The sequence below is a fragment of the Silene latifolia genome, chromosome 10 (assembly GCF_048544455.1).
Source record: "Silene latifolia isolate original U9 population chromosome 10, ASM4854445v1, whole genome shotgun sequence".
NCBI lineage: Eukaryota > Viridiplantae > Streptophyta > Magnoliopsida > Caryophyllales > Caryophyllaceae > Silene > Silene latifolia.
In genome coordinates this window covers 161,094,879-161,105,713 of record NC_133535.1, presented here as the reverse complement: position 1 = coordinate 161,105,713, position 10,835 = coordinate 161,094,879, and the positions used below count along the sequence as shown (strand labels likewise).

The following is a 10,835-nucleotide window of genomic DNA, read 5'->3' as shown; positions in this document are numbered from 1 at the left end:
CACGGAAAGATAAAAGATCGAAAAGCTAGACCTATAGCTCGACAATCTCGAGTTCAAGACAAGACCTATTGACTCGAAACTCCGCTTAAACAACACAAGAGACTCGTCAAGCGTTGAATAAGATTTGTGTTCAACAAGCTGTCGAAAGCACAAAGTTTTGATAGAAATTTTTAGTGTAAAACTTGATTGTTATTCCAATAATTATAAGACTATTTATAGTCAAGCAACGAAGTCAGTTGAACAAGGAAACAATACCAAAGGTTGCCTTAAACAACCATAATAAAATAAGCCATTAACTAAATTAAATAAGGTGCACCACCCCTTTGCATGCTCTGTTGAACGCTTCCTTTATTGCCATAATTCCACTTGCCTCAATTAAGTCCTGAACAAGTAACCAAACTCACGAACTGAGCCCGCACATTCACGCCAATGTCACGCCCCGAATCCATGCTCCAAACAGACAATGGAGCGATGCTGTCCATACTGTCCACCACCGTATCATCCCCTCCCCCTTGAAACGGAATTGACCTCAATTCAAGAAGACCGTCATCATCAAGATAAGGAGAAAGATCACCCACATTAAAGGTAGCATGCACGCCGCAATCACCAGGCAACTCGATTTTATAAGCATTGTCATTGATACGATCAATCACCTTGAAAGGACCCTCGGCTCGGGGCATCAGTTTATTCTTCCTTTTACTCGGAAATCGCTCCTTCCGCAAATTAACCCATACCAAGTCGCCCTTTTGATAAACACGTGGCTTCCTATGCTTGTTCGTTTTTGCGTCGGAACGGCATTGACGGACTCAATACGCTCACGCACTTGTTGGTGCAATTTCATCATTGACTTTAGCTTGGACTCGGCGTCTTTATGGACCAATTCAGCCTTTGGAAACGGAATTAAATCAAGAGGCATATAAGGATTAATCCCATACACCACCTCAAATGGAGAGTGACCCGTCGCATAGGTAGGTGAGCGATTATAAGCAAATTCGGCATGAGCGAGTTTAATATCCCAATCCTTTTGAGTACGACTAACCAACCCACGCAACAATACTCCCAAGGTCCGATTAGTAACTTCCGTTTGCCCATCCGTCTGAGGGTGATGAGATGTGCTAAACAAAAGTTTGGTACCCACCTTTCTCCAAAGCGTATTCCAAAAATAACTTAGAAATTTCGAATCACGGTCTGAAACAATTGTCTTGGGAATTCCGTGGAGGCGAACAATTTCACGAAAATACAATTCCGCTACATTACTAGCGTCATCAGTTTTGTGACACGCAACAAAATGAGCCATTTTGGAAAATCGATCCACCACTACTAGAATTGAGTCTTTACCTCTTTGAGTGCGCGGGAGTGCCACGATGAAGTCCATGGACACGTCCTCCCAAGGATGAGTAAGAACCGGCAGCGGAGTATAAAGACCCGGCTTGAACGAACTCTTCGCCATTTTGCAAGTCACACACTTCGCTACAATGCTAGTTACGTCTCCAAGTAATTTCGGCCAAAAGAAGTGTTCTTTCAACACTTCGACTGTTTTCACGACACCAAAATGCTCGGCTAATCCTCCACCATGGGCCTCACGAATCAATAACTCCCGAATTGGGTGTCTCGGCACACATAGACGATTTCCTTTAAAAAGGAATCCGTCTTGAATTAAAAATTCACCATGGGCCCCAGTTTTGCATTTATCAAATAGCTCCCCAAACTCCTTATCACTTGCGTAACAAGACTTCAGAACTTCAAAACCCAACAATCGGGTCTCCAATACGGCTATTAACGTGTACCTGCGAGACAAAGCATCGGCTACAACATTGCTCTTACCATCCTTATACTTCGATGAGAAGTGAAAGGATTGTAAAAACTCGACCCATTTAGCATGACGCGGACTCAATTTTTGCGGTCCATTTATATACTTTAACGACTCATGGTCCGAGTGTAAAATGAAATGATTTGGACGTAAATAATGACTCCAATGACTAAGAGCTCTAACAATGGCATAAAACTCTTTGTCGTAGGTGCAATAATTTAATCTCGCTCCTCCTAATTTTTCCGAAAAGTAAGCAATGGGTCGCTTACCTTGTAACAAAACTGCCCCGATGCCTACCCCGCTTGCGTCACACTCGACCTCAAAGGGTTGCGAAAAATGCAAAGTGCCAAAATAGGTGCGGAGCATAATCGTTTTTGATTAATTCGAATGCTTCTTGAGCTTCTTTGGTCCACACAAACACGCCCTTCTTCAAGCAATTGGTGATAGGGCTAACAAGCGAACTGAAATCGCGTATGAACCGTCTATAAAAGGAGGCAAGACCATGAAAGGAGCGTACCTCGCTTACTGTTTTAGGAATGGGCCAAGTACTAATAGCTTCGATTTTTGCCATGTCTACTGATACTCCGTCCTTTGACACCATGTAACCCAAAAATAACACACTGTCAACCAAGAATGAGCATTTCTCCCTTTTTCCAAAGAGCTTCTGATTTCGAAGCACTCCAAATACGAGCCGTAAATGCTGCAAATGATCATCAATATTCCGGCTATACACCAAAATATCGTCAAGATAAACAACCACAAATTTACCCAAAAATGATTTTAAAACTTCATTCATCAGGCGCATAAAAGTACTTGGCGCATTTGTGAGTCCAAACGGCATGACAGTCCATTCGTAAAGGCCGTGCTTTGTTTTGAAAGCGGTCTTCCACTCATCTCCCTCACGCATACGAATTTGGTGGTACCCACTTCGGAGATCGATTTTCGAGAACACTTGTGATCCGCACAATTCATCGAGCATATCGTCGAGCCTCGGAATTGGGAACCGGTATTTAATCGTGATATTATTCACTGCTCTCGAGTCAACGCACATACGCCACGTACCATCCTTTTTTGGAACGAGCAAAACAGGTACAGCACATGGGCTCATACTTTCTCGAACATATCCACGTTCCACCAACTCGTCAATCTGCCTTTGAAGTTCCTTAGTTTCTTCCGGGTTACACCTATAGGCTGCCTTATTCGGTAATGGGGCTCCAGGAATAAGGTCAATTTGATGCTCGATTCCCCTAATTGGAGGTAGGCCGGGTGGTAATTCATCAGGAAAGACATCCTGATATTCAATTAGCAATTTATCAACTAATGAGTTTGAGTGGGAACTTGCCCTTGTACCCAATTCGTCTTTGGCTGTCAACAAATAAACCACCTCCCCTTGATTTATTGCTTGTTCAATTTCTTGCTCTTTCACCAACATCACTAGTCCATCGTCTTTCTTCTTTTTTTTTGTACTCATGGAACGAACTTCGCTCGCTGACATGGGCTTCAAAATAATTCTCTTGCCTTTGTCTTTCAATTCGTACTCATTGCTTCTCCCTCGATGGATTACGTCCCTATCGAACTGCCAAGGACGGCCCAATAGTACGTGACACGCATCCATAGGGATCACGTCACATAATATCTCGTCAACATAAGAGCCCATTGACAAGCCCAATCGAACCTGCTTCGTTACCTTCACCTTGTTACCATCATTCAACCAGTGAAGCGAGTATGGTTTAGGATGCGCCAAGGTAGCCAATCCTAGCTTCGAAACCATCTCACTGGACGCCACATTCGTACAGCTACCCCCGTCTATAATCACACTACACCATTTATCCTTGACTTGGCATTTGGTATGGAATAATTGTTCTCGCTGATCGGAGTCGATGGACTCGGGTTGAACCTGTAACGACCGAAGAACCAAAAGTGTATCGTATACAGGTGCTTCGTACCCTTCTATTTCTTCCTCCTCCTCTTCCTGTTCAAGACTAAAAATTCCGCCCAACCTCTCTTCCTCTTCAGCCTGCTCACGAAATTCTACTGCCTCCCGTAAGGTCACGACTCGTTTGTTTGGACACGCACTTTGATAGTGACCGAAACCCTGACATTTAAAACACCTCACTTTTGACAAGGTGATTTCTTTTGGTGTATTGGTTGTTTTAAGAGTGGACGTTGGATGGGGATTTTTGTTTGGATTGTAGTTGGACGCAGGGGAATCGTTCTTTGAAGAAGACTCAGTTTTAGTCCAGGTTCTATTTTTTTTGTATTCCGTACTGGACCCTTCCCCATATTTGTTTTTGCCCTGGGACTCGAGTTTTAAACAAAGTCCGCAAAGTGTGTCGAAATCAGAGTATGGGTACATCTCTACGACACTAGCAATATTATTATTTAATCCCCGTAAAAACCTAGCCATTTTCTGTTCCTCGATTTCCTCCAATTCTCCCATCAACGACAATCCCTCAAATTCATCTATATATTCTCCCACACTCAACTTCCCCTGTTTAAATTCCGCAATTTTACGGTAAGTGGTTATTCGATGGTTCGATGGTACATACCTCTTCCGTAGTTTGCGTTTTAGCGATTCCCATGAAGCGATTTTCTCCTTTCCAGCCCGAGTACGTTTGGCCTTCAGTCCCTCGAACCACAACGAGGCTCCCTTACCCAATTTCAAGATTGCGTATTTGCACCTTTTTTCGTCGTTGAGATCCTTGAAATCGAACATTCGTTCAATCTTTCTTTCCCATTCCAAATAGTCCTCTGGATTCGTACCTCCTGTGAATTCCGGGAGTTCGTTAATTTTAAACTCATCTTGTTTAGTTCGATAACGGCTCCCAGTGGGTTGATTTCGAAGCATCTCGCGCACTTGAGCAAGCAATGTTTCGTCATCGAAATCTCCCATGGCTCGTGGTACTGTAAATTGAGGTTTGTGGTTTTTTTTTTTTTTTTTTTTTTTTTTTTAAATTGGATCGTCTCGATATATGGAAATCAAGAGCCGAAGCTCTGATACCACTTATGATACGTAACGCAGCGGATGAAAACACGGAAAGATAAAAGATCGAAAAGCTAGACCTATAGCTCGACAATCTCGAGTTCAAGACAAGACCTATTGACTCGAAACTCCGCTTAAACAACACAAGAGACTCGTCAAGCGTTGAATAAGATTTGTGTTCAACAAGCTGTCGAAAGCACAAAGTTTTGATAGAAATTTTTAGTGTAAAACTTGATTGTTATTCCAATAATTATAAGACTATTTATAGTCAAGCAACGAAGTCAGTTGAACAAGGAAACAATACCAAAGGTTGCCTTAAACAACCATAATAAAATAAGCCATTAACTAAATTAAATAAGGTGCACCACCCCTTTGCATGCTCTGTTGAACGCTTCCTTTATTGCCATCCTCTATTGCCATAATTCCACTTGCCTCAATTAAGTCCTGAACAAGTAACCAAACTCACGAACTGAGCCCGCACATTCACGCCAATGTCACGCCCCGAATCCATGCTCCAAACAGACAATGGAGCGATGCTGTCCATACTGTCCACCACCGTATCATCTTAAGACAAAGGAATCGTCTTATCCTAGAGAGATTTCGTGCAATCCAAAGGCTATAGGGTCGAAATACTCTAAGGAAAGTGCGTTTAGCACGATTCGATTGGGCATTATAAGCCGTCTTTTGTATCGTTTCATTTCCGTTATTATTTGTGCCTTGTTGGTTATACAATTTGTATTCAAAATACAACATTCTTAGAGTATTTTCGTTCCATGATAATGATCGTAACGGTATGCGAGACGGTGTCCAAATCTGGATTTTTGATATGGTTTGAAGACGGTGTATTATTCCTTGTTGTATGCATGGACTGAGGCTCTGCGGTGGGGTACTAATGTACTAGGAGCGGTTTTTTGCATGATTAATATTTATTAGATGGGTTGATAAGATCAACAAGGAAATCACAAGAAATAAGTACATTTGTCTTGACTATATATTAGTAACTAGTGTGATGCCCGTGCGTTGCACGGATTCTAAAATAATTGTCTAAATAAATGTAAAATGCGTAAGGATGTTTTAGACTTTATTGTGTAAAGGGGACTATAGATCAATTTTAATGCTAACATATTTGATTAACAATAAAATTGCTTAGATAGTAGTTAATGCTAAACTAATTGACACTTATTGGATAACACATATCTTTCCCTTAGATAGTAGTTTGGAACTAATATGAGATATATGATATGGCCTATGATATTATTTTCAGAAACTATACTACCGATAAGATACATAGTACTTTACTTGTGTTGTGTAACTATTTGTGCAAATTTTACTAATAAATAATACTCCCTCCATTCCAATCCAAACTACCCACTTGCCTTTTGGAGGTCAAACTTTGAAGTTTGACCGTTAATCCACAGAAAAATATAAAACTTTGAACGATAAAGTTTACATATTTAGTTGTATTATGAAAATATCTTTCATAAATTATATTTTTTGCAAAAAAAAAAAATTATATACAAAGGAAGAAAACGCGGTCAAAGTGTCGTCTCGAAGACCACCCAAAAGCAAGTGGGCAGTTTGGATTGGATTGGAGGGAGTATTGGTTTAACCAAAGTTTTTGATTGATTATGTTTTCTTTTTATATATATTACGTATCGCTATGTTATCTTTGTGTGAATTTGATTTTAGAGTTGAAAATCATTCTATTTCCATTAGCGACACTGATCTTTCGCCAAATATTTTTTTTTATGTGCGTGCACTCCTTCTTTCAGATGATTTTTATTTACATATTAATCATTTAGTAATAAAATATTTAGTAAAATAACTTAATTTTTATTATTAGGTCAATATAAGCACGGTGACTAATGAATATGAGGAAAAAAACAGGGGTTATAATATTTATTGTTGGAACTGACTGCTATCTCTAAATAGTGTGATAATAACCTATCCGAAAATGACTTGAACCTGAAACAACCCGACCCAGTGGCGGAGCCAGATATTAACCCCAACGGGGGCGAAAAATCTCAGTAGGGGGCGAATGGGTAATGGTTTAAGGTAAACTCGGAAAAAGTTGGAAAATTTTAACTATAACAATGAAATTTTCGACCGCCCTGCCCCTGCTAGCCCCCCTAACTCCACCACTTATCCAACCCGACCCATTTCGAACCAAATTCTTGAAAACCTGATTTGTCCCAACCCGAACCTAACCCGTTTAGCTCGTTTGCCAGGTCTATCTCCATCCCAATAATTTTTTTTACATTGATTAATATATTCTTCATAGAAATTAAAAGGATAAATAAATGATGGGACGTGAGGAATGCCAAACGTTTTTTTTTCTAAGCTAACTTATCGTGTACCTTTGAAGCAAACTACCTTAGAAAAACTATTGTTTAATACAGAGTATATTACTACGTGTGTAGTAGAGGTTAGACATCCCAAGAAATTTGTGCAAATCTATATGTTAGAATGATTTAGGCAAATACGCAATTATAGCAAAATTTCAGCGAGGGTCGAGAAATTATTATGATGAAATAAAATGGGCATGCTTGCTCTCATAATCATAAAATACACAATGAATGGATCATATAATGATCAATTTCAGCTTCTCATAGGAAGCAATCAGGTCGTTTAACAAATTTTTTAGAATGATAGAATTTCTATGGAATTCATTTGCATTCTCGATAGTAGTTAGTAATAAACAAAATTAAGTCACTTAGATTAATTACAAAGACTTGAAACTATTATTAAGTTATTGATATAATATTTAAAATATGATGTTTAGATAATTACAGTATTAAACACTATTTGAATATTATTTTATATATAAGTTAATTTTTATTAAACATTATTTTTATATTATTCTTTATGTTAATTTTTAATTTTATTTTAAGTGTTTAAAAAAAATTGAGCTTACAGACATTTTATGTTGTGAATTATCATATTGAATAATGCGTATAAAATTTGAGATTATGTATATATCTAAGTTTTTTTTTTATAGTATATCGAATTTTTCATATATATAAATAAACCGGAATATTAAGAAATAATCTTCTAATTCTAATAGAAAAGTTGAAAAAGGTAATTTTAAAATAATAAGTGCACAAATATTAAAAAAGAATTTTTTAATTCTAATAGGAAAATTGTACATGATTAATTATTTCCTAATTCTAATAGAAAAATTGTAAGTAATTAATTTTAAAATTTAATTAAGTGTTTTAAAAAAGTTGGAGACTACCACGTCGCTCGAAAAAAGCCTCAAATATATATTTACTAGATTTAATGCCCGGGCAATGCCCGGGCCGATTTGTAATATCTTATGATAATGTAATTATACTCTATGTCCCTGTTTTTTTGTACTTAATTTCTTTGAACTGACTTTAGAACTTGTAGGCAATACTCCAAATAGATTGTAGGTTAGCCCTAATTAAACATATTACTTTGAAGTTGGGGGTTTTATTTAATTTATTTGTAATTTGATTTTATCTGTCTCGTGTAAAACTTTAGATGCGGATTCTGCTAATTTCTCATCCTTGGGTAGCTAATGCAATTGAGGTATGAATAACTTCTTCTTGGAATTGTTATTATACGCTTCCAAGTCCTAATCACTTGTCTACTTTAATTAAACGAAAATTTCCATTTAGATGTTTTGAGTTTTGGTCTAATTCCACTTTAGTACCTTGTGGTTTGTATAATTTCACTTTTAGTGCCCTAAGGTTTGGATTACCTCCCACTTTGGTGACCTAAGTTTTAAATAAAATTTCATTTTGGTAACCTAAAACATGTAATAATCAACTTTTATTTTAATTAATTATATTATATTTTCAGTAAAATAAAGTGTAAAATTAGATATTATATTACATATAAAATAGAATAATCAACATAATATTGTAAAACGCTTGATTTGTTAGGTTCAAAATATTATTTTTAATATAAAATATTATGTATATGTCACCAAAGTGAGAGGTTGTCCAAACCTCAGGGCACCAAAAAGGAATTAGGTCAAACCTCAGAATATCAAAGTGGAAATAATCCTTAATTAATTATATTGTCATTGTTTGCATGCTTAAATGTTACAGTGTTAGTACCATGATTGTGATAAACCAATAACTTCACCATGGAATATACTCACCATAAATGGAAAATGAAAAGGCCAAAAAGCAATTGTTATAGCTTCTACTCCGTATTATCTAGGAGATAGAATGTAGGTTTGAAAAAACTTTTCTATGGAAGATGTTCTTATTCGTGTGACTCTTGTATTCCAGGGCTGAATCATTCGCGAAAAACTATAAGAAGCTAGCACTTGTAAATCACTTGTTTTATTGGTCTAAATTAACATCGTCTTCTACTCATCTTCTTCTGGAGTTTTTATTAATAAGTCACCGGATTCTTGTAGTATAGTCAATTATAATGCTCTTCTGGAGTTTTTATTAATAAGTCACCGGATTCTTGTAGTATAGTCAAGTATATTATATATGATTATTATTAATCGTGGGGGTAAATGGTTTGTTAAATTCAACAACGGACCCGGGCCGCACCCAAACAGAGGAGAAAGAGTCCACAACGTAGGTCCAAGAGGGTTCCACTCTAAAATCAATTGGCAATAGAGGGAGTAGCCTCTTACCTTATAAAGTTGTAATTCTTCTCCTCTTTTATCAATGTAAGACAACCCTCATATGTGGGACTTTTTGGGTTTTCTTCACATAGTTTATAATAAAGGAAGTCTCTAAAAATTGAACAGAGATAAATTTCCAATATCTTAGATTGGCTAAAGCTGTGTTAAATTAACTCAAAAATAACAATTTATAAAGTGACAACTCTTTTAATTCCTTTTGCCTCGCTAAAAAAACGGATAACGATACAGACAAAAAAGATACTTGCATGGGAATTATTTATCAATGCTAAAAGGCTGATGATAATGCTTAAGGAGTCGTTCCATAGGTTTTAAACAAAATATGGTTATTAATGACAAATTAGTTTGTCATAGATACATAGCAATCAACCTGTCAAATATGCAATTAGAGCAAGACAATTTTATTTATCAAATAAAAAAACTGTTAGAATATATTGTGAATATTTAGTCACAAGATAGTCTTATTGTATTTCCTTATTAGTAGTAACTAATTGATTGTAATTAGGTCAGAATCTACTCACATAACTTGTATTTATACGTAACAATAATATCAATGAAAGGCAAGCACAATATTCTTTCAAAAACCAAGTGTGATATTTGCAAGGTACTCCTAAAAGAGTACATATTTCAAGCTTTGTAACTGGAAAAATACCTCAAGCTTAATTGTGTACATCAATATCAAAATCAGTAAATCTCTCTTTAGACCGCATGTGTATTTTATTATATAAATACATGGTATATACTTGACCCGTCTTAAATTTAAGAAAAATAATGCCTTGTAAATATGAATTTATGTATCAAAATAGACCATACCTCGAAATAGATTATTTCATTATTTTCCATTCATGAGTTCAACAATCTTCTTATTCTTTTTCGTGCCTGAAATTTCAACACAAACACAATTAGTACAAATAATAACTCTAAAAAATTGTTAAAGATACAACATGCCAGCGCACAATAAACACACACAATGTAATTTTTAGCTACGTAACACACGGAACATGCTTATGTAAAAGTTAAATCTATACAAATAAAAGAATCATCTAAGCTTGCGCTAAAAACTGAATCAGATCAAAAAAGTTTGTTTGGTGCATGCAATTTATATAGAGTGCTCCGTATATATAGTATTTGTATATATGCACAACTACAATTCTACAAAGTTATACGAAAGAAGTTAAACTCTATTTCTAATCTTATATTGTTATTATTATTAGAGCGAGTAGTAGATGGATACTATCTCTTAATTAATTATTTTTTTAATATTATAGCTGGAAAGTCTTTCACATAGGTTGGAGACTCTATAATCGCTCGAAAAAAGCTTCCTTTATTAATATAGATAGATATTGATTTTTAAATTTGTTGGGCATTTACATGTATCACAGATATGCAAAGTCTTTGCTTTAATGATATCA

General features: G+C 36.2%; 1 protein-coding gene across 1 annotated transcript; it reads right to left on the bottom strand.

The window, feature by feature from the left end:
* Positions 1-679: 679 nt before the first annotated feature.
* Positions 680-4,703, bottom strand: LOC141608797 (uncharacterized). The gene is made up of 2 exons (XM_074428141.1): positions 2,328-4,703; positions 680-1,834 (listed from the first exon to the last, which is right to left on the bottom strand). Exons 1-2 carry the CDS (start codon positions 4,701-4,703, stop codon positions 680-682), a joined length of 3,531 nt encoding a protein of 1,176 aa, XP_074284242.1.
* Between the last annotated feature and the right edge of the window lie 6,132 nt (positions 4,704-10,835).